This window comes from Amblyomma maculatum, chromosome 9, assembly GCF_055883805.1.
Source record: "Amblyomma maculatum isolate TAMU_Amacu chromosome 9, ASM5588380v1, whole genome shotgun sequence".
Taxonomy (NCBI): Eukaryota; Metazoa; Arthropoda; class Arachnida; order Ixodida; family Ixodidae; genus Amblyomma; species Amblyomma maculatum.
Genome location: NC_139352.1, coordinates 41,304,496 through 41,331,819, shown reverse-complemented (window position 1 = coordinate 41,331,819; position 27,324 = coordinate 41,304,496). Strand labels below are relative to the sequence as shown.

General features: G+C 46.9%; 1 protein-coding gene across 1 annotated transcript; it reads left to right on the top strand.

Annotated features, from left to right (window-relative positions):
• The first annotated feature begins 92 nt into the window (after nucleotides 1-92).
• Nucleotides 93-27,321, top strand: LOC146178916 (heat shock 70 kDa protein 14-like). The gene is made up of 14 exons (XM_084578656.1): nucleotides 93-199; nucleotides 3,599-3,679; nucleotides 5,106-5,234; nucleotides 5,640-5,751; nucleotides 6,583-6,670; nucleotides 7,974-8,078; nucleotides 10,043-10,207; nucleotides 11,031-11,189; nucleotides 12,211-12,313; nucleotides 14,763-14,891; nucleotides 17,584-17,673; nucleotides 20,374-20,535; nucleotides 21,636-21,694; nucleotides 25,284-27,321. Exons 1-14 carry the CDS (start codon nucleotides 140-142, stop codon nucleotides 25,393-25,395), a joined length of 1,554 nt encoding a protein of 517 aa, XP_084434782.1. The 5' UTR covers nucleotides 93-139; the 3' UTR covers nucleotides 25,396-27,321.
• The last annotated feature ends 3 nt before the right edge of the window (nucleotides 27,322-27,324 follow it).

Below are 27,324 nucleotides of genomic sequence, written 5' to 3'. Positions count from 1 at the left end.
GTGGTATATTTCAATGCTTTAGGTATTTAAACTGACAAATTTGATTTTAGGAAATCATAGAGTTCATACGAAATGTTGCTTGCATGTTACCTAAGGGAGCCGTAGGGCGCCGCGCCGAGCGGCACTTTGAATCGCAAGCATGGCGGCCTCGTTCGGGCTCTACTTTGGCAACACCAATCTTTGCCTAGCGATTCACAAGGTAAGTACATGAACCGCAGTCGTGATAACACACCGAAACGTTCGGGCCTCGGCCAAGCGTCAATTTGAGTGGCTGAAAAGGGCTGGCCACAAGGTGAGCGGCCTACAATGACCGGCGCCGATTGCGTGCACGTTGCGCGCCTCCGCTGTGTCTTGCGGGGCGGCCGAAAGTGCGCGCGTTCTCGATGTGTCGGCAAAGGCTGTCAGTCTTTGGGCCCTCAAGCTAGCTGTCTTCCGTCCTTTCAGCCGCGCGTCTGTCGCAGTGTTGCTACGACGATATCGCCCGTTTGTTATCTGATTGTGCTGTATGACACTTGCCCGATTTCGCCTTGTTGCGAAACTGCCGCATGCTAAACCCGCGCGTTGAGAGCGCTGCGCTCTTAGCAAAGTTTTCTCAAAGAAAGCTCATTGGCCCAATGAGCAATTGTTGTCATGATACAAAAGTCATCAGGCGCTATTGCGATTGTGTTAGATTTTGCGTTGCTCCATGTTACTTGCTCCTCCAACAGATTGTCCTGGGCATGTAATCTTTCTGCATGTGATGGTCGTTATCATCATCTTTATCGCAAATGTCCGAGTGTGCTTGTCCGCATCTAATCCTTTCGATCATTGTATTTCGTAGGCGGGGGTTTCGAAAAGGTACGCCGGTCTAGCTTTGTAAGAATAAGACCTATTGCTCGCCTTTCTGTTTCAAGCTATTTGTTGTTTATCGTTCCAGTGTCACTTGTGAGCATTTTAACTGATACTGATTGGTAGCCGCATACCTGAAGGGTCATTCATTATTTATGGGCATTCAGTGTGATGCGGGGTCTGCCCGCTGTTGGACCAGTATGATGGCCGCGTGAACTTATCGGGGGATTACTCAAAATGCACGTGAAGGTGCGCTCCGATACACAAAGTTGTAATTTTTGATGGTTTTTTTTTTTTTTTTCTTTTTTCATTTCAGCAGAGGGTCTTGGATATAGAGCAGTGTGACGGCATAGCATGGGGTAGCTAACTGAGCACCAACAACATTACAATGTGGAGGGAACGCTCTGCCGCTTGGATTCTTGTCTCCTAACGAAGAGAAACATTCTAAAGCCTTTACTCCAGCCTTTGTCTGCTCGGAAGGCCATCAAGGCACAGAAGCCTGAGCATTATGCTTGAGTGTGAAACTGTGTTGTTACGGGCTACAGGACAGTGTGTATCCACTATATGTGAGCTAAACTTTCTTCCTCTTCTCTCTCGCACCCTTTGCCTCGCTTCACCAGTTGGGTAGCCAGTTGGATGCTGCCTGCTTTATCCCCCAGTCTTGCCTTGCTTATATCTCCTTATGAAGTGCTTTAGTTTAATGGAGGTCTGCCTCTCAGAAGACTTACGCTATGCAAGTATCAAACTGATAAAATAAAAATCAGAAAAATGGACACATTCAAGACGGGGAACAGCAGAATAAATAAAGTAAATACATTCGGCTTGGCTTTCCGGTCATGTTTGTTTGTTTTGTTTTGTTTTTCTTTTTCATTTTCTGATGCGAACAGTGACTATCACACTGAATATTTTGTTCTGCAAAGACTAAGGGGGCACCGTCATCAAGAAATCTATGAGGAAGCCAGTAAAACCTAGTATAGGAAGTCATATTTTCAGACGTAAATTATAAGTGACCTAAGGGACATTCTGCCATAGCTTTCTGCGCTGTCGAGTGGTAGTCTATCGGAACTGCTCTCTGATTAATGCCATTTTGGTTTCTTTTGCTTCTCTGATGAGATATCTTGGCATGGTCCATTGGAGCATTACTCAAATTTTAGTATTCACATGAGAATAACTGCACTGTTTTGCTATAGACCTTTACATCGGGCAAGGGAGTTGTCGAAATTCCTCCTCTCCGGACTGTCGGAAACCGGTTTCACTGCAGTGTCCACAATGCTAGTGCGAGGTGCACACAACAGTCCAGTGAACAGTATGGCAGTGCCCAAAGAGTCTGCACTGCAAAGGTTCATATTAGCTTACATAGTTTTGTTTTTGAAGGCTACCTTTTCTGTAACCGCACTTAGTAGCTGGCTCTGTCACGGGCGCGTGACTGACTCAGTGCTTGCTGTTATAAGGTTGATCTATCTTTATTGCCTTGCTAAGTAGCTCGAGGGACGAATTGTGCATTGTGATCGATGGCTTAGACAGGAAAAGCAGAAAGTTAAGCATCAAAATTAATACGCAGAAAACTAAGATAATGTTCAACAGTCTCGGGAAGGAAAAGCAGTTTACGTTAGGTAGCGGAGCACTGGAAGTAATAGTCGAATATATCTACCTAGGACATGTAGTAACCGCATAATTGGACCATGAAAGGAAAATAACACGGAGACGAAGAATAAAATTGAGATGGAGTGCATTTGGCAAGTCCTTGCAGATTATGACTATCTTACTGCTTAGCTCAAGAGGAAAGTATACAACAATTGCATCTGGAAGCTATGGCCGAACTCCTGTTAAAAATGCCTAGTTATGTCATTAAGGCAAATGTTGATAATGATGCAGTCATTATTCTCTTTCTGGTACAAGGGCAAAGGACTCTAGATGAAAAGTTAAAAAACAGCACCTGAAGCCCTGCACATAGGCATAGCATATGAAGACTACTTACTCCACACAGGCACAGAGTGAAGCATGTAATCAATGCACACGCTGCAGAAACTCTAACAAATGACTTGGAATTTTTCTTGCACTTGCATTAAGGAGAAAAAAGATTTGCAGTTGTACACTTATGCATTTTTTTCCTATAGAAAATACATTTGAAACTCTCAGGCACAGGTAATGTACATTTATGTTGCATGGTTGTATTTGTTTAAAATAGTGAACATAGAAAAGTATAAGGTCTGATGTCTATAGTTTGTTCTGTCACTGGAGACAGTCCATTGTTCTCTGGACCTTGTAAGAAACAACTTATTGGAATGACCTTTATGAAACTGCGTTCACAACGCCGGGTGGCACACAATCATTTCTTTTGAAAATGGCTTCTGACAGCTAACGCTTAAAAGTGGCACTTCCCTTCGGCACTTTTGTTCTTAAGCCCGTTCGGGTGTTTCTTATGGCCTGTACATGCAAATTTTGTCAAGATTAACAGCTGGACTACATTGCTGGGCAGTGCAAGCTCTGAGCCTCCACTGGTTAGTAAGATTACAGGGATGTGTGCGTGTTGGACTTGGTGTTCACGATAGGAGCCGTGATGCTTTTGAGACAGTCTAAGCTTTTTTAATTGTTTTATGTGTAAAGCTGCGCAGGTTTCATTCACATTGGTTTGTCCAGTACACTGGTAATGGATATGTCTGTGTCTCCAAGCTTGTAAGTGTTAATAGCAGTTTAGCAGGAGTTGAGACCGGGCTCCTACCAGTGTATCTCTTCTCTAACCGCTCGTCTGCTCTCTGTTCTTCCACAGGATGGAAACACTGAGGCGGTCACCAATGACTCCGGTGACCGGGTCACTCCTGCTGTCATCGCATTCTCAAATGGAGAGAAGGTTGGTCAATGTTCTCTCCATTCTGATAAGCATGTTTTTTTACCTTTGCAAGCCTGGTCAGAGGAATGCCAGCTGGAAATTCTGGGATGGAGTTTCTATTTCACAGACGTTGCTGAATATGATCGTGTCTCTTGCAGCGTGCTAAGTTTGTCTGCTTCAAATAGAGTTATTGCATTTATCAGCAAGAAATGGAACTGACACCATGAGTGGTTCTTGGTAGAAATATATGGGGAATTACTTGAGCACTTTCTTAGTTGAGGACACTGGGAAGATTGGGTAGATATGTTGTGACAACATAAAACATGTTATGCAACTCATTCGTTCATTCATTCTTTCCTGCGGACATGTGTATGCAAAGAATGGTCCAGGAGCTAGTTCTTTTCCCTTTGTAATTTTGCTAAGTTACTGTTGCCCTCGGGTGCTGCGCTGCAACATGGGATCTTGCACTATACTGCCATTGGAACTGGGAGTTTCTGTTTCTATGTATGCATGGTATGTTTCACATACTTAACCTGAATGAGAGCACTTTGCTTCTTTCTTCAGCTGTCCAGTATGTGTAGGGGGTTTCATGGAAGAAACACCTCTTTGGAACTTAGAAACATGATGGAGCTTTCCCCCACCCACGATCCTCTTCGCCATTTGGGAACTGCATGTGTGACCGTACAGTGTGATGAGATTGTTTTACACTCGACTCGGGGGAAAAATATATACATCGAGCCTGCATCGTTGTCATCCTTCGACGAACAGTGAATGTAGGTGCACCTGCAGTTGCTTTAGGGGCTCCCTTTACTAGTTAATTCATTACAGTGAAAAAAGTAAATCAGACATCGAAATAGCTGAGCGAGCTAATGTCGACGTCCAAATTACACCACCAAATGACATGTGTTTCGACGTCAGAGTGTGAAAAAATGCTAATAAAGGGTCGAAGTCAATCAAAAAGGGATTAATGAGTGTCACTAATTAATATAAAATGTAACTAGGGCAAAAGAGGGCGAGAGGGTGAGAAAAAACATAGATGGGTATGTGGTGATGTCACCTTGGCGACGTTGCCATGGTGACCACTGCCGGTGCCGCCCTAGCAACCGCATGTTGCCATGGTGTGCCCTTAGCAATGGCGATGTCGCAGTGACCTAGTTTAGTCCAATGTTAGGCCTGCACCTCTTGCTATACCATGTCGTCAACGACGCAGCTATCATAATTTTTGCAGTGTAAAATCGTTACAAGGGGTGCACGATATGCCGTGTGCAGCAGCAACGCTCCGGCTTACACAATTCTCCAATGCAGATTCTACAGTGCTCTCGGAATTTTTTTGAAGGACCGCGAATTACTTAGGCGTGCCTGAAATTGCTCTCGGCATGTTTCTCATCTCCTGAACTGGTCTGCATCGGCGTCTGGCTTGTTTGGGCACTTTTTCCTTCTTTTCCAGTCAGTGGGCCTGGCGGCTAAGAGCGAGATGGCGCGCAACCCTGGTGGAACCATCTGCCACCTCAAGAGCCTCCTCACGGCCACCTCTCCTGACGAGGTGCAACAGCTGGCCAGCGACAGCCCCTGCAAGGTCAGAGCGCTCATTCTTTCAGGTGGCACTAACTATCTTGAGCCCTCCACTATGGTGTCGCTCATAGTGCACTCACTTCAGGACGTTACACCCGATAAACCACGAACACTTGTCTGTGCTCTTCCCACAAACCGGTCAGCTTAAAAGGGCCAGTGTCCAAATGTCTGCATTAGAGTAAGTTAAAATTAGACAGGACACAAGGTGTGGCAAGCACAGCTGGCAATTGTTCACCTTGATACTAGTATACAATCTTGTAAAAATAGTAGATATTGTTTGCTCTAGGATGAGAAGTTGCACAAAAAGTTTATTATGTGTCGTTAGTGAAGTTGAGACTTAATGAGGCAAGGAGCCCATTTGATTCCTAGTATGTATGTGTCCTCTCATTCTTCTTTTTGGTCTTTGCAGGTTGTAGCTGAGGGAGACCAGGTCCTCTATGAAGTGTGTTCCGCGGATGATAAGCGTGGCACACGCCACTCGCGCAGTGATGTCCTGCTCTACCTCTTCCGCAAGATGTTCGGTGAGCTTGTAATGCTGCCTTCTCTCCCTCTCTCTCTCTCTGTTTTTTTTTTTTTTTTTTTTACTGCTTATGGTGAAAGTACCCGCCACTGCCTTTAATGAGATGAATTGATGAGAAGAAAAAAAAGAAGTTGAGTAACAATGACAGCATGGCGACATAAGTTTTACATGTGTTGAGAAAGCATAAAACCTAGAGTATATTGTGTGTCAGGAAAAAGTGCAAACAAGGAGTTCGGATATTATGAAAAAAAAATAAATAAATAAAGGTGTGTTGCCATACCACTGGGAGTAGTAGTATCATTTAGAGTTGTCACATTGCACTGCTCCAGTCTGAATTCAATATCACTATAGAGGCAGATTCCAAGGCTGTTTCATGTTTGGTAGAGGCCAGCATCATTTTGCCAAAGAGGAGTTCATCAGCACAAAATGTGGTCGCTTGACTTCGGGGGGTTGTAAGAAGATGCTCACTGGTTGGCAAGCAGTCCAATTTTATGGGTTAGGGGGTCATTGCATTCTGCCTGGGCTTCGCAGGGGATTCAGCTTCTGAAAGCAATGATGTACTCAATGCCACAGTTCTGTAGTCCCAGGAATTGCTATAAAGAATGCGTCAGTCGAGTCACTCGGTGCTGTTAGCTGTATGATTTTGAGTGGGCAAATAGCCATTCTAGAGTGTCAGATCTTCAGAAAGACGCTGGCTGAGCTCTAGATACAGGATATGTTTCACAGCTTGTCTTTATGCAGTTGCTTCTCTGCCTGAGAGAAAGATGAGAGTCTGTTTCTAAGGGCTCGTAACGAAGAACATGGCACCTGATGTTGTCCCTGCCTTTCTTAGAGGTAGCCGAGAGCCAGGGAAGTGAAGAGTACCCAGCTGTACTGACAGTGCCACCGGAGTTTGGCGAGGCGCAGAGGAGACTTGTGGCGTGAGTATTGGGCTGCCACAGCCCCTTTGTGCTGATCCAAATAAGCCCAATAACTGCCGCAGGAACTGTCAAAGAATGACTTGAGAGTAGTGGACCTCCAGTATTCTGTGGATCAGTCGTGTATGCTTGCTATGTCTGGTGAAAGTTTGGGTGCTCCAGGAAGGCTCTTCTTGCTTGCGGAAGCTTGCATGAAAAGATACACTCCATAATGGTACTGTAGTATAGCGTCATAGTGCGATGCCAGAATTTGGTGCTGTGGGCACCCACAAGAACTAAAAACTGAGAAATCAACTTCGAAAAACTAATGCTTTAATGACATCACGCGATCTTAGGTGCGGAAGCAAATGTCAGTCAGGTGGTCTCACGTGAGTTTTGTGTTCCTAAAACTTGTGTGCATGATTGGCGGATGCATTTAGCAAGGCAGAAGGACATAATGCAGATTGAGGCAAAACTCCAGCACTGCTTGATTGCAAAGCTTCATGAAACTTTGCGAAGCTGACTGCGGTGGTTGCACACTTTACTTGTAAAGGTAAAATCTGGTTGTTTCATATGACAAGAAGGTTCGTCTTTAACCTTGAAAAGCGAGGGCTCATTACAATGAAAGGCACCGCGCAGTCAAGTAGACATGGTAGTTGTCAGTGTTGTGTGCAAAAAAAAAACAAAAAAGAATCGCTGACGCCTGTGGCAGGTACTAGGTGGTAGGTGACATCGCCGAGCAGGGATTGGTTGGGTTTTGTGACGTCACAATACCGCATGAAGAGGCCCAGTTGGCACTAGGGTAGTTACTTGGAGAGGGGATTTGAACCCGGGATTTGCTACCCCATAGACTACGCAGGCACGTTCGTATAGCTGGCTAGTACTTGGGTTTTGTATCTATATAAGGTCTATTGCTTTTGAGACGTGACCTTGTGATCGCACAAATACATGTCATTGTAGTGATTACCGTTCGTTGGAAGTAAGTTGCAATTGCAATTTGCAATTTGCCAGAATCCTCTACAAGGTGACAGCCCTTGCTAGAGTAGTTGCGTGCTTTTACTCTTCGCCTGCCTCTCGGAGAACGTATGCAGGTGCGGAACAACAGCTGTTTTATTTCACACTCTGGCCTTGGCGGTGCTCTTTTTTTCGCTATGGAGTAGAGTTTCCTTTTTCGTGTGACTGGCGTGTTGTCAGCCTTTCTTCCAAGGGGTTTAACGCCTCAACCTGTGTGCCTGGGGAGCCTTGAGACACTTCAGCGTTGTACAACCTGTCCTCTAGAAACAGCAGGATTGAAAAGAACCTCATATGGTGCCCATTGCTCATGCAGGGAAGCGGCCACCAAGGCGGGCTTCCAGGTGTTGCGGCTCATCAATGAGCCGACTGCTGCTGCCCTGGCCTACCACATGGGGTCGCCACCGTCACCAGAAGTCTGGTGAGTTTCCTGCAGTTCCCACCAGGGGAGACAACCAAGTCCTTGATTTTAGAAAGTATTTTAGTCTTCCTAACTTTCTGTCCACAGGACATTGTTTATTAATGCAAAAGATCTTGTGTCCCGTTAGCACAAAGTGGCAGCAGTGGCGGCATCCATGACACAAGTCATAAGCATGCCTCTGGCTGGTGATGGCAGGTAGCTTGGGCATTTAATTATCTGTACAGAATAGTAGTTATAGAATAGTAGCAGTATAGTAGCTTGGGCTTTTTGATTATCTATACAGAAGCTAACAGCTACTTGCTGGCTATTAATCTGTATGTGAACAAGGTATTGAAAGCCGGTGCTTGCCTCCGGTCCCTGTCCCTATGTTCTGTATTGTTAACTTCCAGAACAATGGGGTAGTTGCAAGTTTTTATCCCTAATGCCACTAGGTACCTACCCACCGGCTTTCTAGTGGCTACAGTGAAAGCTTATTAATTCGAACCCGGATAATTCGAACTACAGTACTTGGTCCGGCCAAGCTCCATAGAGATCTGTGTATAAAAAAGTCCGTTAATTTGAACGCGAGTCGGTTCCGCTACGAATAATTCGAACTACGCGCCGCCGCGTCTGGGCGGCTTGGCGCACATCCCGCGGCAAAAAAAAAAAAAAGTATAGGAACACCTCCGCGATTGGAAGGCATAATTAGAGGCTGTGCACGTCCAAAACGGGGACAGAAGATGGAACCAGGTAAAACCATGGAAGAGTGGGTAATGGCGCCATGACCGGCGCGGCGACCGGTGGCGTTGGAGGGAGGGGACGGTGGCCGCGGCAAGATCGGTGCATGGCCGCGGCCTGCGGCTGCCTGCTCTCTCTCCTGCGCAACCTCCGTTAATACTCGTTAATTCCAACCCTGTTAATTTGGAAATAGGGATAAGTTCTGTCAGCGCGGTCCCAGCCAACGCCCATGAAAGGCTGTGATCTCGGACGGTCACTATTTTTCTTTTTTTTTGCGATAGCCATCTATCCTTCCACCCATCAGTTGTCAACGGAAGCACGCGAGTCAGTTGCGATCATGACACCGGCTTTTAGCAACATTCGCTTCAAAACCCGCTTGCTGCTATCGCGCGTTCCCATGATTGGAGTGGCAGTAGTGGCACCTGCCCCAGTCGCTCATAGCATAATAAAGCGAACATACTGAAAACGAGGCTTGCACAACCGGACAAGCGCTGGCACTTTGCCCAGTTCACTTCCTGCCCCCTCCCCCCTGCTGGAGCTAAAGTCAAAAGTTAAACATGCCGATATCGCTGCGCAGCATCTTGGCTCACTGCCAAGAAATGTGTTGTGGACCGTGACGGCGCGAAGGCGCGAATCGAAGGCGCGAATCGGAGAGACGCCCTAAAAATTGATGCTTTTATTTTTTTATTTTTTTTTTCAGATTCGTAGGAACAAATCGGGGCTGGCTGGGTTCATTATGCGAGCTAGTTTGTTACGCGACTAAATACGGTACATTTACTGTAATACAAATGGTTCTTGTCAGTTTTTTAGAGACCATTCGGTAATTCGAACATTGAATAATTCGAACTTTTTTCCCGGTCCCGTGAAGTTCGAATTAACGAGCTTTTACTGTACCAAGCCTTTGCTTATCCTAGTGATGTAGGCTTCTCTGGGGTGCAGTACTTGGAAAATAGTTCTTGAACCCCACCTTGTATGGAGTGACACACATTACGCCACTGTGCTTTTTGGGCAGAGCTGGTATTCTACCATTAAAATACATCATTGATTGTTGTCATGATGGTGCAGATTGCATAAGCTCAGAAGGGGCACGTAGCTTTGTTTCCTTCAGCCAAGGTGTCCTTTCACCAAGCTTGCTGAAATGCCTGCAGACCATGAATTTTGTTGCATTTATTCAAATTTCCGTAGTGCAGAGTAGCAGCTGAGTGTGCGGAGTTTTGATAGTTTGGAACTTTCATTTGTTTCAACAGCCGGTACCTGCTCTACCGACTGGGCGGTCGCACGGCGAGTGCCAGCGTGGTGGCGGTGTGCAATGGAGCATACCGCTTGGTAGCCCATGCCATTGCCCAGCCTGCCCTGGGTGGTCGAGACTTCACAGCTGCCGTGGTCGACCACTGCGCCCAGGAATTCAAGCGGTAAGGAAGAGAAGGAATGGCGAGGCCCTTGAGAGACCCACTATGGAGTTTGGTTAGTGTTTGTTGCTGCATTGTTGGCTGCAGCCTCGGACAGCCATATGGGCGTTCTCAGATGTGGGATAGTATTGTTCATTTGGAAGTCACTGCATCCGTTTGGAAATCACTTGCGAAAGGGCAGCAGTATTCTGTGTTTGCCAACTTGTGCAACAGTGCTGCACACCTATGCCAGCGGCACATGTCCTAACGTCGCCTTCAGGACCACCTGTTGTGCTTGGAGCTTGCCGCATCTCTGTGTGGGACTCTTTGCACACTTCATGAAAGTGTTGCAGCAAATGCATTCTGGAGGTGGCAGTTGTCGCCATGTTCTCACCGGATTTTGCTCTGGTCTAGGTTGGGAAAAGGGTCAGCGACTAACATATGTCCCGAATTGATCTAATTCAAGCTTGCACACTCTAGGGACTCATTGGGTGGGAGGAAGGTGGGGGGGGGGGGGGGGGGATGTAGAACAAACATCAAAAGGATGGAAGATATTTCTTTATTATGTGTTTAGTAAGTGACCATTCAATCACCATCTCATCAACAGCATCTGATATAGTAAAGATTATTGCTGGTCCGAGTGACCTTACTATGGAGGGGCTCTACTACCGTGGTTGGCAGTGTGACGTTTTTTGGTCAGTTGATAAGCGTGCTTGTCAATTTGGTAGTCAGACGAGTACCTTTGCTAGCATGGTACTTTTCTGCGGTGAATGCCAACCGAGGGTATGCCATTTTTGCAAACTTTGTGCTCAGTGTTGTTGTGAGTGAACACCCAGTGTGTCTGCAGCCAGAGCCGTGGGGCTGACCTGCGGGAGAGTCGGCGAGCGCTGGCACGGCTGTGGACGGCAGCCGAGACTGCCAAACACGTGCTGGCCACCTTGGAGACGGCCCAGTGCTTCGCCGAGTCTGTCTACGAGGGCATGGACCTGAGCCTCAACCTGAGCAGGTGAGTGTCACTGGCTTCCATGCTGCAGACAGCTATTTTGTAGCTACACAGCCAAAGCTGCAGAGCCGTCAAAACGCAACAGTTCCTTGTGCAAAAGAATGCTGTTCCTGCAGAAATTTCACGGACCTTGCTTCGTAATATTATGCTATTACGGAAATATCCACGTTATTATTGCCTCAAATTTATACTGCAGTACAAGCCAGTACAGCATTAGCTAAAACTGAATTGTTTAAAGTGTTACTTTCCTAAAATCATTAGGTAATGGAGTAGGCTGCCAGGTGAAGTCATGTGTACTGCATCAAATGACGCTTTTATTTTTAGTGCTTTAAATTTGCATGTTCAAACGCTTCACTTCCTTTTTTTTTTTTTCTCTCTTTACTTTCTGTCCTGCCTGGGAGCAGAGGTGTAATATTGTTATGTAGTTGATGTATTTTTGAATATACCCCTACTCTCCACCCTACTGTAATGCTTTGGCGCTGTGGATTCTTTGATGAATAAGTAAATAAATAATGTAGAGCATTAGAACTCCAGCAAAATGTGCCATGGGTTCCGTCTGGTGCTTGTACCAGCCAGTCTCTACATTCACAATGCGCTTGTTTTGGCAAGGTGCATAGGGGGGATACTCATTAGCTGTTAATTTGCAAGCCTTTTATGATGTAAAGAAAGACATTTCTGAGTCGTTGCACAGTGGTAAGCAAACATAGCAAGGGAAAAATGTCCTTGCAGCGATTACATGAATATTTTGATAGGGATTGCACAACTGCAGCTGAGCGTATCTTTCATTTTCCAGCTGTGGCACAGAAGATCCCTGGTCCAGGAAGATGTCTGTATTTTAACCACAAATATTTCAATGATTACCAGACTTGAAGTGATGAAAACGTTTAGGGCTCCCATTTATGTTGCCTGGCTTAGAAACTTTCCTTGCTTGATTGACTACTGCTAGCTTGAAATTACTGTAGTGGTTGCGTAACCCAAGATCTATGGTTGACTGTACGATACCTTGTCTGTCTGTGGTGGACAGGGCGCGCTTCGAGTCCCTCCTGGGTCCCCTGCTCTCCCGCTGTGCCGAACCCATCGATGAAGCTCTGCGTCAGGCGGGCCTAGAAGCCTCCGATATCCAAAAGGTGAGCAGTCGGGCCTCATTTTTTTCCGGAAGAGTGATCGACGGAGCATTGCAGGCCAGTCTTGTCGGTCATCCATGCTTGTTCCCCGTTTGTGCCTCTATTCCAAGTCGCTGTACAAGCAAACCAGAAAGGAGGTCTGTCATATCATGCTGGTGCTGGCAACAGCTCAAGGGGACGCATTCATAGCCATGGCCAGCTGTGTGAATTAAACAGCAGTAAATCGTTAGATAGTTTTTGTGAAAGTGAAGGAAAGGGGGCATTTTCTAAAAGCAAGCTAGCCACAAGACACATATTTAGCAGCAAATCCACGATGGTCGATTCTGGAAGGATTTTTTTTTTTCTTCTTCACTGAGGGCAAAATTTTCAGCCGATATAGTAGGGACGTAAGAAGTGGCCTGATGTCCAAAAACTGCAACTCATCAGCTTTCTATATCTATAAGGTGAGAAAATTTAGCACAGGTACTGAAGCCCGATCTATCATAAAATAAACAACACATCGAAAGATACCCTCGGGCATGCCTTTTATTCTCTAGCCAAGTCCACGATCAACTTCACTCTAGAAAATGTTACTTGGAAATGGTGGGACGAGGGATTTCGTGCGAATATCAGGCTTGGTGAGCAAGCCTTGTCTGCTCACTCTGCAACTGTGGATATGACACTACTCAAAAGTTCCTGGAATGCTTCTACAGACTAATAAGGGAGTAATTACTCATTGGCATCCACCCGAGCGCAGCCATACGGCTACGGAGGAAAGCTTTGTAGCCGTATGGCTGCGCTCGGGTGGATGCCAAGGAGTAATTACTCCCTTATTAAAAATCCACTCCACCTTGGGGATTTCCCCTAAATATTTGACCAACACTATTCCCACTTCGAGTTATAGATCAATTCGCTCTCGCCCTACCATCTGATCTGCTAGCCCTCCTGGTTAGCTCAGTCGGTAGAGCGACTGCTCCGGAAAGGCGGTGGTGCCGGGTTCGATCCCCGGATCAGGACGAATTTTTCTTTAACTACGAAGTTTCTGAGAAAGCTGTTAGCTTTCCTTTGTAGCCGTATGGCTGCGCTCGGGTGGATGCCAATGAGTAATTACTTCCTTATTAGAAATCTACTCCACCTTGGGGATTTCCCCTAAATATTTGACCAACACTATTCCTACTTCGAGTTATAGATCAATTCGCTCTCGCCCTCCCATCTGATCTGCTAGCCCTCCTGGTTAGCTCAGTCGGTAGAGCGACTGCCCCGGAAAGGCGGTGGTGCCGGGTTCGATCCCCGGATCACGACGAATTTTTCTTTAACTAGAAGTTTCTGAGAAAGAGCTTTCCTTTGTAGCCGTACGGCTGTGCTCGGGTGGATGCCAATGAGTAATTACTCCCTTATTAGAAATCTACTCCACCTTGGGGATTTCTCCTAAATATTTGACCCACTTCTACTGACTCATTGACTTTTTGTTTTTTTGCAAAGAAATGCTGCTCAGGTAAAATTTCACTAAGAAATGGCAAAATGTAGGTAGCAGACAACTGTCCGTATTGCAGAAACAATTGCTGGGATCTGGTGGATGCAAACCTCTCGGTCACGAGCTCATTGCGGTATTGGCTACAGCAAATTGCACTCTTGAGGATGCCTTGCTATCTGTATAATAATCAAGCATAAAACTCGCTTAGTTTTGAATTTAAAAAGCCCAAATAGTGTCTTTTTTTTTTTATTTGACTTGGTCCTTTTATTATGTTTGCATCTTTTGTATTTTCTTTCCTAGTTGATGTCTTGCATCGAGGCAATTAAATTAATGGTCTGCCTCTTAGGATTAGTGCAGTCATGCCTGTTATCAGTCGCAGATCTTATGCCATCATCTAATTTTTTTTTTTTAATCCATTTTGTTTTGTTTTTACATTATGTTGCTTATTTGCTCTCGTTGTTCGTGGTTTGAACTGTTCTATTATGCAAGTCTTGTTCATGCTTGGGCTCATCATTAGTTTGTTCTTGCAGTGTTGTGCACACACTGTATACTGTTGTTTTTGAAAATTGTGCATACTTGGTGTAATGTATTGTCCTAGGTTTACTTTATTTTAATGCGTTAGCACTAGAGCTTGGAAGCCACCTTAGAAGCTACCAGCCTAAGCAGCATACATTGCGTGACATTTCAAACAAGATAGGCCAGTTCAAATCAACCACAACCGCAGAAAGCCAAGAAAAGCCATGCAGATTCAGAGGTAGGCATTTTATTAGCACGTCGTAATTTGTGATTAGCCCTAAGCTACACTGGCTGTCATTACTGGAGGTGTGACAGTGGTGCCTTGGCGGAGTCGAGCCGTGGTTGGGCAGCTTTTTGCCCAGCTACTCCTAGCAGCGTCGTTTGTACATCTGGAAGAAATGTAGAATGGACCCGATATTGCTTCGCGTCTGTCAGCTGGCCTTGAGTGGACTCTCGAGTGTAAAGCCGCCCTCGCGCGTGCAGGTCGTTGTGTGTGGAGGGTCGACCAAGGTGCGGCGGGTGCGGGGCCTGCTGGCCTCCCGCTTCCCTTCCTCACAGATGCTGGACAGCCACAGCCCAGACGAGGTCATCGCCCTCGGGGCGGCCATGCAGGTGGGCCACATCCCTCTTTTCTCTCTCTCTGTCTCTCAGCACGAGCATTTCATTTTCAAGAGCACGAAGACATGCCCAATTTGCTGTAGCGCTACCACTCGATGCGGCGTGGGTGGCTGTGGATGGTGGTATCGGGGAAGCTTCAGATAGAGATCTCTCTCTCTCTCCTTCATTAAATCCACCCTCTCTTTGCATTCTTGCCGCCTTCGCAGCTCACAAGTGGGGCTGCCTTGCTGCATAGATTGTGTGCCAGGCTCAACAGCATGCAATTTAAATTATAGGTGGCAAAACCGATTCGAGCGTGTTCAAATTATAGGCTTTTTCTCTTCTTTTTTATTTTTTCTCAGACTTCAGTGGAGCATGAATAGACCAAGTAATAGCATTCGAAGTCTCCGAAAATTGAAATTACAGAAGTTTAGCTTTCATTTCAGTACATCCTGTTTCTTTGTGCTGTGTTTTTGTGTTATGCTTGGGGGAATGACCTTGCAGTGCGGAAGGGGGAGAATCACATTGATGGTAAAAGCCGCTGAGCCTGCCATTTGCAGATTTTCAAATGAGACGAAGCCCAAGAATCCTTCTGTGACTAATCTTAAAGGGGGCGGTGTCTTGTCATCGCCTCCCTGGAAGCTGAAGCGACTTGCTCTCTCTTGCCACAAGATGGCCTTAGTTAGGTATACAGTTGAACCCGGATATATCGAACTCGAAGGGGGTCGCAAAATAGTTCGATATACTGAAATCGGCTTGAGACGCCACTCGCAATTCGTGAAAAATGATACTGTGTTTTTTGCATATTCAACCCTTTTGCGTAATGAACCCACTCCCCACTTTTGCCCCCAAGAATTTGAAAACAAAAATTATGGCCGATTTGCATAGTTAATCAAAAGCAAAGTAGATGTGTAGCACTGCTTAGGCGCGGAGGTAAGCACAAGCTGCTGCATGGCGCTGCGAGCAGTTCGGAGCCGAGGTCCAGGGAGCACCGATATGCATGTTTGCCATCCGTGAAGGCTGAGGAGTGACTGATGTGAGAGGAGAGGTGTCAAAGTTGGGGACGCGCGAGTGACACACGACTGCTTACTCCGAAGTAACACACGCTTGTGCAACACTGCCCAGTGATGACCACCATGTCCGCAACTGACACGCCCCTCTCTCACTGTCTTAGGTGCACTTATGCTGCCGTTATGCGGGCGTCGCCACTTCCCCTTCTTCCTCTTCAAGTTCAAGCAGAGACGGATGGACAGAGAGAGGGAGAGTGGCTTGTGCTGCAGTTGTGCGGCAGCTCCGCGACGCCACTTTCTCTTTTTATCTTTCTCCGCTATCCACTCTTTCTCCACTTCAAGTTCACAAAGAGAGAGAGTGAGCGGCTTTGGACAGACATCAGCGAAATCCGTGACTGCGGCTAGTTGTGCTACGCAAGCATTTGGTAGCGCGTCCCTCCATTTCGACCGTCGCATCCACAGCTCATTTATTGGCAGCGCGCCAAGATGCTGCGCAGCAATAACATCACGGCATGTTTATCTTTTGACTATACTTTTCATAGATCCTGCGGTGGCAGGGAGCGAACTTGGCATAGTGCCCGTGATGGCTTGATTGCACAAGTCTGATTCGATTTATCGCTCCGCGCTTGGGGCGGGCATAGTCCACTGCCGCAAAATCATTGGAAAACGTGGTAGCTGCAAATACCGTTTGAAGCGAACAATGCTAAAAGCCGGTGTCATGATCGCAGCTGACCACGTGCTTTTGCTGATTCATAGATGCAAGAATCAACTACTCTTGGAAAAAAACAAAACAAAAAAAAAAAGAACAAATTTGCCGCTTCTTAACCTCCGCAGCTGCCATAGCTTACGCTGCGCCGCACGCTCAGCACAAGTAAGGACAAACTCTCGCAAAAAAAGAAAAAAAAAGATCTGTCGCTTCTAAGCGTCCACAGCTGCCGTAGCTTATGCACGTTCACCACGACGGCGCGAGACGCGCATCGCACGTCAGCCGCCGCGCGCTGAGCGTTCACAACACACACTGGAGAAGCGTCTGCCACGGGCTGAGCTGGCTTGTCCGTGCATTCGTAGTGTGTGCTGCTGCGAACGAAGACCGGGAAAGAGAGAGAAAGGGGAGAGATAAAGCTCGGCAGAAGAGTGGGCACACCCTTGCGCTTCGCACTATCGCGTTTTTCCCCTCTCTCGAACACCACAGCTGCATTGGCGCCCTCTTGTTCTTTCACACACATGGCTTGCAAACGTCACGTGCTGGCGCGCAGCAAATGATCACCGCAGAAACACGCACCTCTGGGAAAAGGACGTGGCGCTGCCCTACAGCAGCCATTGCTGAACTGTGCCCTCTCATTCCTTCTGTGCTTGGCTTGAAAATGTGACGCGGCAAACTGCCGAGGGTGATGCGATCGTCTTTGGGGAAGGCGCACTGTCCAATGCGTGGTGCGGAGTTCGATATATCGCTCGAATGACCAGTGAAATTGAGTTCGATATACGACGCAGCTGTCCTATACTTTTACATAGGATTTTCAAGGCGATATTCCGTGAGTTCGATATAATCAAAATTCGAATTATCCGGGTTCAATATATCCGGGTTCGACTGTATCTCGCCACATATACTGTAGGCATCATCCACAGAAAGCTTCTGCTGCACATTTTGCGGTGCTGTTGCACGCTGTGGACTTACCGAGCGCGGTGTCCCCTCGCAGGCTGCACTGCTGTCATCCCGAAGAGAGTCTGTTCGCGAGGTCCCACGGCACGTCCAAGTTCCAGCGCTTGCCCGCAGCATCTACGTCAAGGTAAGCGAGACAAAACTCCCTATTGCTTCCCCCACATTGCAGCTATGGGTTGGTTATTGCATCTGTCCATGAGTAGTACAGTGAAACCTCGTTATAACGAACAGTTAAAAAAATCTGAAAATAGTTGCTATATCCATAATTCGTAGCATAAAATTTCGTAGAATATACATGCAAGAACAGCAAAATTTAATCAGAGAAGGCACAGCAACTCGGAGGGTGCTTACTTGGGTCATGTTCATTTATTTACGCGCAAAGAACTGCGTTATCACGGCCTGCTTTTTTTGTGTTGACCGCGTTTCGTATCACGCCCTGTTCTACAGTTTGCAAACACTCAACAAAGGCAAACCCATTGCCCTCAATAGCACTACAGTGGTGGCACAGTAAATCCAGTGCAGCAAGGGCTTCTTGTGAAGTCTGAATGCTCTCATCAGCCTGAGCTTCGTCTGCAGGATGTTCAGAATCTTCTGCAGCGATTTCAGCGTTCATCAGTACAGCTGTGGTCGCTGCGGTGTCGTCGCCGCCTACAAAGTTACAGTCAATGTTGCGGGCATGTCACGAACAAGACACGAAAAATCGTTCCGGGCCTCATCGAGCTCGCGGAGCTCTGCTTCTGCTTCGTCAGGATCGTCCCCATCGTCACTTGATGCACGGGCCTCTTTTGGAACAAAGCCTGCATGCTGAAAGCAGTTGGCAATCGTTTCACCTTTCACACGGTCCCATGCTGCTTTAATGCTCCCAGCAGGCTGATCTTCAAGTCTAGCTTCACAAGAAGAGTGTCAGTCTCCTCTTGTAAACTGTCGTGAAGGCCCCGATTTTATCTCGAGCTTGGTCTTTAGCGTCAGTGCTGCTCTTTTTTTTCACGTTCACCGCCATCACTGCACTACGCACACCCGCGCACCACACAGCACGACCACCGACACCGCTGCTAACACTAAAACGCAAAAGACGTAAAAAGGCAAAAGCAACATTCGATCGTGCAGCTGCCACCTCTGCTGAGTGGCTCTATCAGCGCCTGCGAGGTAGTCCTGAACGTTTGCTGCGTCGCACAACACACTTGTATAGCAACGAAGCCTACCTCCTGCTAATAAAATGAGGTAGTGTTTGGTGTCGCAAAGTTCGTTATATCCGTTTTATGCCGAACCGCGTTCGCTATGGGAAGTTAAAAATACATGTGTTTAACAAAAATATTTCGGAAGAGTTCGATATATTCAATCATTCGTTATGTGCGTGTTTGTTATATATCGAGATTTGACTGTAGCAGCATGGACCTGCGTGGGCACGTTCCACTACAAGAGAACATGGGGTGGAATTTGCTCGCCAAGGTTCTGTTTTCCAGGCGCATTTCTGTTGGAACTGGTTCACTGAAAAGTTCCCATGGAGTGTGCTGCTGAATTGTTTAGCGTGAGAGTGTCTGTGGCATAATGGCTTAAACAGGGAAAAACTGTGTTGTAATTTTGAAAAACATCTTGTTCAGCCTTGCAGAATGTGAGTTCAGGAAATTGTTGTTACCACTGAATTTTGAGAAATTCGTATGTTGGAAACTTTCGGCAGTGGGTGTTCAGCAGTCCATTTTATGGAAATAATTCGAACTGTTCAGAAAACAACTCGGGATTCCACCTTTACAGAATTTCACCATAGAAGAGAGCAAGGAAGGTGCTTCTTGAAGATCAGTGCAGGGAGAGAGGGAGGAAGTCTCAGTCTCGCCGGCGAATATTTTAAATGGGCTAACTTTAATTTAACAACTAGGATAATTTTAACTTGACCACATATTCAACAGTTTTGAATATTCGGTGGAATAGTGAAGCACTTGATATCCGATTCGATCCGAATGGTTGATATTCAAAATGGCGAAGCATTCTTCTCGAGCGAATAATGTTTACGGAACACTTGCTTATCAAGGCTTCGGTTTAATATTCCTTTTGACTGCGGTACACACGCAACCAAGGTTACAACTTTGTGGAGAGTTCCTAGGTATGAGCGCCGCTCAAACGCGGCGATCTGTGCTTAGCGGGCGTCTACATTGGCGCCGGAAACAGCAAAGCAGCACGCACCATTTGGAAGATACGAGGCTCCCTTTACTTCTGCGTGACAATTTTGACAAATAGGTCCCACATCATGCGCACATGTCTGATTCGGATGTAGGTAAGCTGTGCGACCTTCTCCAATTTCCATTGGCCGGTTTTGCAAGTGGTCGGCACAACTTCACTGAGTCCGACAAAGCTTAAATACACCGTTTCGTTTCTTTTTAATATTAATGTGACCCTCCTGTGCATTACTAGAATGCGTGATATCTAAAATTGTGATTGTGCTAATCTTTCCTTTCCTTTTTTCTCGAAATTATAGAAGAAAAATACTGTTCGCCTTGAACCAGCAAGTCGCTAGTCGCACAGGGCTAGTTTTAGGAAAATGACTTGTCTTTGGACAATTGCGTTGATTTCTCAAGGGTTACACCAGCCTTTCCATGCGAGGAAGAAAGCCCAGAGTGTGGTGGGAGAAGAAGGCGCTGTTAGTGTGGTGGACATGTTGTCTCGAGAAAATATTTCCCATGCCGGAATTGCTGCCTTGGTCAGCAAAGTGAGACTTCTTGCCTCCCCATCCTCCGTCCAGAGTTCAGCTTTGCACGTGTTCACAACGCCAGTGGACAGTAGAGGGTAAGAGCACTTCCCACTGGACTCTCAGCCCCCCTCCCTTCCTTTGCAGACGGGTGCAGAAGGATTGCTGACGGAGGTGCTTGGCCGGGGAACGCCTGTGCCCGCACGGTGGCAGCAGGCGGTGGCCAGGGTGGATGGCGAGAGCAGTGTCATGGTGGAGGTGTACGAAGGTGGTGGTGACTCAGTCCAGGATGCCACCCTTCTGGCCAGAGTGAGTTGGCGTTGAGGCGGGCGTTGGCATGCTGTGGTTTTGGCCGCTCTTTGAATTCCTTATCAATGCGGGTTGCACTCTCTGAGCTGACACTGGTTTCTTCCGGGGCTGGGATCAAGGCACTGTTACTGCCAAGGAGGCCCATTTGCATGTTTCCCTTAGAGAGCACCAACTTAAATCAAAGACAGTGAAAAGTACATTGTGACACTTTGCAAGAGAACACAAGAGAAAGAGCAGTCTATTCTTTTCTTTGGTTGTTGTTTTCTTTTGTGGAATTTGTTGCATACATGCTCATATATGTAGACAATGGGACTGCTGTCAGCAGTAACTTTTTCCAGCCTTGCCTACACGAGGATGTGGGCGTACAGAAAAAGTTTAAACAGCTTGTTCAGGCCCGAAAGAAACCAATGGGGGCTTCCGTTTGTTAGCCACCTTCTTGTTGCTGTGTTACATTTCGTGCGCATACGGCATAACTTCAGGCTTGGCTGTGATGCCCCGGTCTTCGGACCTCTTGCGTCGAGTGCCATGTTTTGATTTTGGCGGGAGGGTTTCAATGACCGCAGTTAATGCCATCCAAGGGAAGCCAGCTGCCTCAATTTGACCAGTCTGATTATCTAGAACGGCATTCACCAGGTGCAAACAGGACTTTTAAAAGCGCAAATTCCGCAGATAAAAAGATGAAAGCCCCAGCCTTCACTAATTTCCGAATGTGCCGAATCAAAGAGCGGCAGTTCCTTGCTAGTTTGAAAAATGTATCCCCAGCATAAGTGACTCCAGAAATGCTGGTCTTAAGTCTTAAGTCTTCAGAAAATGCAAAGATGTAAGCATTTGGAAGTTGGTGCCTGTTCATTGCCCACTCTTAGGGGTCTCTTGACGTGTTGGAGGGTGCCGGGGAATTCTTCGGCCATTTGTATGTGCCTTTAAGGGTCACAGACTAGGTGACAATGGACCAGGCTGTGGGAAACCTCGGTTGTGTGTGAGTGGTGCAGCAGGTGGTAGGTTCCACAGACCATGGATGTAGGCTTTGAGTATTTTGCTTTCTTTGTGCTGGTGTTTGGGTTGTTGCATTGTTGTAAGTTTGGACGCTTGCATTCTTGCAGGTTTGCATGCACAGCCTGGAAGAAGAGTCGAAGCTGATGGCAAGTGTCAGCATCCGCAGGTGAGGCCAACTGCAGTCTTTTTTTTTTTTTTTATGCAGCTGCTGCGCTTCACATTCTATGCCAGTTGGAGGCATGCATTCCCTCCAAGGTCAAAGTGAGATTCAAGCCCGCTGTGGGCACTTTCATGGTCTCTGGATGGTTTGAAAACTTACCTGCTCTCTGCTGCATAGAAGGATATGGAAAGCTAGAACTGTGAGAGTACCGCGAGGGACGGAAAATATAGTACGAGAAGCCAGAAGTGAGGGCTCCGCCATGGTAGCTGGACACGACTCAGTGCAGTTGCAGACGTGCACTAAAGCAGACACTAAAGCGTTATGAGCAGATTTCAGTGAAAGCTCATTAAATCTAACCTCAGTAATTAATTTGAATTTCCAGATGATTCAAACTCCTCTACTCCGTAAGTCTTCTGACGCAGATGATTTGAACTACGTGTTCCTTCATCTGAGTGGCCTGGCGCCTGGCGTGTGGCTAAAAAAACGCCCCCCCCCCCCCCCCCCCCTCCCGATAGGGCTGGTGTTGTTACCAGGTAAACCAGATAAAGCCATAGAGAAAAAGGGAAAAACCAGGCCAGCATCATGAACGGTGTGGTGGCCATAGCAGCTTCTGCCTGCTTGCTACTTCCTAGATGTAAGAAAAGCCAAAAGCTTCTTAATTCGACTGCTGTTAATTCAGAAATACGGGTGCCTTACTGTCAATTCAGTCCCAATCAGTGCCCACGTAAGGCTACAGCATCAGAACAGTTGCTATGGGTCTCGCACTGGTTTGGTCAGGTCCAGGTACGATGAGCACGGTATGAGTGGTCGTCAAAATAGCACTCAGCACTCAGAAATAGCTGCATGTTGCAGTTTTGACGTGTGTGCAGACGAGCGTAATAAAAAAACGAACTGCCTTGTTTATTACTGATCAGTTGCAAGCGTTCACCAGTGCTTTTTTTTTTTTTTTTTCAATTGCTTAGAAATTGCAGGATCCGCACAGAGCTTTGAAATTTTACTCAAATGTTCACCAACACTGCCTCTGCAGATTTGTTGCATAACGTCCCTTTAAAAAGCACTTAATAAGTTGTTGTTTCTTTTTGCACAGTATGTCTCACATTGTCCTTATCTTTTTTTTACATTCCAAAGAAAACCCGCAAAATATGAAAAAAACAAAAAAACAAAAAAAAACATGGTGGGCGTGACTGCAACAGTGACTGAGACCATGGGTAAGCAACAGGGCCAGTTGTAGGCACCTGAGCCTCCGGCTTTTGTTGTTTGATGGTGCAAATGAATGCTCTGGGCTGAGCAGTCCCTTTTTGAAAGGGAACGCTCTCTTGTATTCTTTTCCTAGTCTTAGATTCCTTATTGCTTTGGCATTGCTTGGCCAGCAGCATGCATTGAGGCATGATTATGACATGAGCTGGAAGCTCTAGTACTTGCGGTTGTCATAACTTCCTATCACAGTGTCGTGGCGACAGTCACACCACAGCTGGCCTTGTTCGTCTGTCACACACTTGAGAGTAGCACTGTAGTAGTGTGCAAGTGGTTTGGGTGTCCATCTCGGCTGCGGGAGGTGGTTCATTCGAAACCCGCCGCCGGACACCCACCGGTAAAGAATGGGTACAAGCGTCCCCCGGCCTGGCGCCTGGCTCTCACAGGGGTGTGCGCTTGGAAGAGGCTCTGCAAACCCCGCTGCGCTCCTTCTGCGGCAAAATAGTTTTCAACATTCAGCCTGCAAAGGTGGTTCGAATTACCGTGTTTCACGGGGTTAAAAAGAAAAAGATTGAAGCGTGGCCTTGTGGTAGGGCATCCGCCTCGTGTTCGGGAGGTACCAGGTTCGATCCCTGGTGTCGCCAGGTACCCACCGGTTTTTCAATGGGTACAAGCTTTCCCCCGGTCTGGTGCTCGGCTCTTTGGGGTGAAATGTTTAGGAAAGGGGTCATATGTCTCAAATAGTTGCTCCGATGTGGCAGTGATCAGTTCCGCCATCGGACAATAATAAGTCCGCCTTGTGCGGCAAAAGCCAATTATGTGGTTCTTTTTTTTCTGTCAACCCGACCTTTGCAGGTCATTAGTTTTTTCAAAACTTTAAGCCCTCGAAAGAGCACAGCTAGGTTAGCAGAGCCTCTTCCAAACGCACACCCCTGAGAGAGCCGGGCACCGGGCCGGGGGACGCTTGTACCCATTTTACCAATGGGTGTCCGGCGGCGGGTTTCGAACTGACTACCTCCCGCAGCCGAGACGGGCGCCCAAAGCAGACACTGTAGTAGTGTGTCTTCCGGCTTTCCTTTTCATAGTTTGTGGGCTTTCTTGTAACATGCCCCAACGCAGTCGCTTAGTGGTTGGGGTGCTCGACTGCTGTGCCCAAGGATGCGGGATCAAATTCCGGCCGCTGAGGCCACTTTTCGATGGAGGCGGAAAGGAAGGTGCCCGTGTGTTGTGCGTTGTCGCCACACATTTAAGAACCCCAGGTGGCGGAAATTTCCGGAGCCCTCCACTACAGCGTCTCTAATAGCTTGAGTCGCTTTGGGATATTAAACTCCATAAACCGAACCAAGCATCTTCGTAACAGGGGAAAATGTACTATGCAGGATGGTTTCTGAGGCTGCTGTACAGTTTCACACATAACGCTTGTAGGTCTGCGATCAGTATTGAAAAGGTTCACTAATTAAACTCAATTAATTGGGTAAGGGGAAAACAAAACATAGCCCAAGTTAGCCTAGGCTAGTGCCAACATTCTTTGTCAGGATCAGTTTATATTTGAGGTGCCTTTCTTGAGATCTCTGCTCAAGTTATATGGGGCAGCCTGTATATGGTGCCTTGCTTTGAGCCAGGCTGCCAACAGTTGACAGTCACGCCTGTGCCGCAAATCTTTCGGTCGGTCACGAGCGAAATCATTGCGGTGCCCAGCCGCTGTGTGCCTGAGTGCTGGTCATGCATGCTGGGAAGGGAGCCCAGCATCATGAATAGATATACTTTGTTTCGCACGCCGCACGACTAGAGCATTCACAAGGGATTCACCATGCCTGGCCCTCTTTGAGGCTCTTTATCAGGGCGGCACTGTTGTAAACAATATTTTAACCTGCACGGCACCCTTTAACAGGCTTCCACCTGATTTGGCAGTGCGCGGCTCACGATAGACAAACGAGATAAAGGGCCAGAGTGGACTTCTGTAGAGAGACGACACTGGGCTGGAGTTAATTTATTTTTCCTGAAGAAGTGTGCAGGAAAGTGCTTGTGTTCATGTGCTTACCGTGAATGGAAGCAGAATGATACGCAAGCAGTGATGCATCCAAAAAGAACTTTCTAGCTGATCATTTATTCACAGCCAAACTTCGATATATCAATCGTGGATGTAACAAGTCATTGACTGTATTAAACTCATCATATATAACTTCAGCAAACACTCACCATTTTACTGAGAGTGAGGAGGTTTGGATACTGCAGTAATACATAACCTATTCTGCTGTAACGCAACGTTTTGCTTTAAGCAGAGAATGGCCTCAAGGCTCCTCTGGCGAAATGCAGGCTTCAGTGTTTATTCTTCAGTGTTCTTCTAGTCCATGCCTCGGCAGAAAAAATCCGGTGCGACCCCACTTCTCCTTTCTCGCAGCGACGGATCAGTCCATGTCTCGTGCACGGACAAGCACAAGAGTCTCACAGAGTCTGTGACACTCGATGCAACGACGTCGACAGCGGCTGAATTGGACTCCTCGGAGAGCTGACGACACTGTCTGACCCACCTAGGTTTCTTTCAGCAGCAGCCCCGCTTGGCTGTCGTAGTCAGTGAGCGCACATTCTGTCGGCCTCCCTGTCTGTAAACTACTCCTTTCTCTCTCTCTCATCTTTGCACCAGAAGACAGGAACGTGGCATGTGAAGGGCACAGGCAGCAGCGTTTCCTTCAAGGACGCATAAAATCCTTGCTGCGTTCGTCTACTTAGGCAGTCCAAAGCTTTGAGATGAAGCAGCAACACCTGACCGTTCAACTTGTGATGGCCGAAAGGAGTGGAAAACTCTACCTTGCTGACCGTGCCTGTTTCAAACAGTGAGCACGGGGCTGCGAAAGACTAAGAGAGTGTCTCAACTTTGAACTGATACACTACTGTGGTTGTTCAAGCTACATTTTGGCTTGCAAAATTTGGCACTATATGTCAAATTTTCTGGAGGGCATCGGCCTGCGTGGGTTAGAACCCCCCCCCCCCCCCCCCCCTTTTTTTTTTGTCACTTTTATTTATTTTTTTTTTTTTTTGCATATCTTTAATCCTTTAGTTTTCTGAGTTATAGTTTTCCTAGCGGCTACCATGTGCTTGTTTTCTCAATACAAATGTGACTGTGCAAATGTTCTTTTCTTCCTTTTTTTAGTTACTAACCTTATTTATGCCCAGTTGCCCGGTGTGCACTATGCGGTGTATGGCTCTGGTAAGGGGATGCGTGTTAAAGGAAACACTGCCTTTCGTAATTGTTTCTGGTTAGAGTCTTTGCAGAAGAAAGTTCTCTCGCGCCACAATGATGTTATTGAACTGCGTAGCCCTCGTGCAACTCTTGCCTGACCCGCGTACTAGGCCGCCCGCAGTAAGTTAAGACGCAGATGTGTCTTGAGTATGCAAGTGTTATGGGACTGTGTTCTATAGAATTGATTTCAATTTCTTGTTTACATTGTGATTGTGCAGCTTTGAAGCGAGGCGTGCTTGTTATGTCGGTTTGTCGAGCAAGCATATTTTATGTACTGGAATGGCACTGGTCCTGTGTGGCGCGAGATTTTGAGTATGGTGCATTTGTATACGGCAAAAGAAGGGACGATTGTGTACGTGCCGTACGTAGGGTGATGCATGTGGCTGTATTTTTGTCTGGCATCAAATGTCTGATGTGTTTCATCAGTACCATCGCAACAGGATTGCTGTGAAGAAGGCAGGTGACGTAAGTTCTGAATTCTGGCTCTATCTTTTAGTTGTTCATATCTGTGTCTTGCTCTGTGAGGCCACGTGAGAGACGTGCTGCACGTAGCTTAAGCAGCCCTTGACAGTGCATAGTTAGTCTACCAGACCGGCAAAGTTGTCTTGATATCGTCTGCAAGTCATCTGCCTGCATTCACTGACCTGCTTCTAAAGGCAGGTTACTTTGATGTTTACCTGAGGTCCGCCTGTTTCTCAGTGAATGCCTAGTCTTAGCTTTTGACTTGTCTGCAAGTTGTGAAGACTGCCGTACACATTCATCTGGGGCCATCTGCTTAGCTGGTGCTGAACCACCTTTAACTAATACACGAAGGACTGTGTACTTTGCTACAAGGAGGGCTTACGCGCTTCAGCCTCAGTTTGCTTCTATTCACTTGTGACCTACTGCTTCGGGATGTGAATAAGCCCGTCCACTGTGGTACTGTTGTCACTGTACAAGATCTACTCGCATCTAAACTTGCCTGCCACCGGCGGCAAGATTTTTGAACCTAGTTTCGTGATGGTGTAAGTTAGTCCCATAGTGATCATTGGGTCATGAACTTTGAAATTCTTGTTTGTACAACAGTGCTCTACTCAGGACAGCGATGGCGAGCTGAAGTTTTGGTTGGTACACTTGGAACCCTTGTTGCATCTTGTACATACGTATGTTGCTTTGTTGCAGGACAAGTTGCTGCAATAAACACACCTGTTTCATGGTCTGT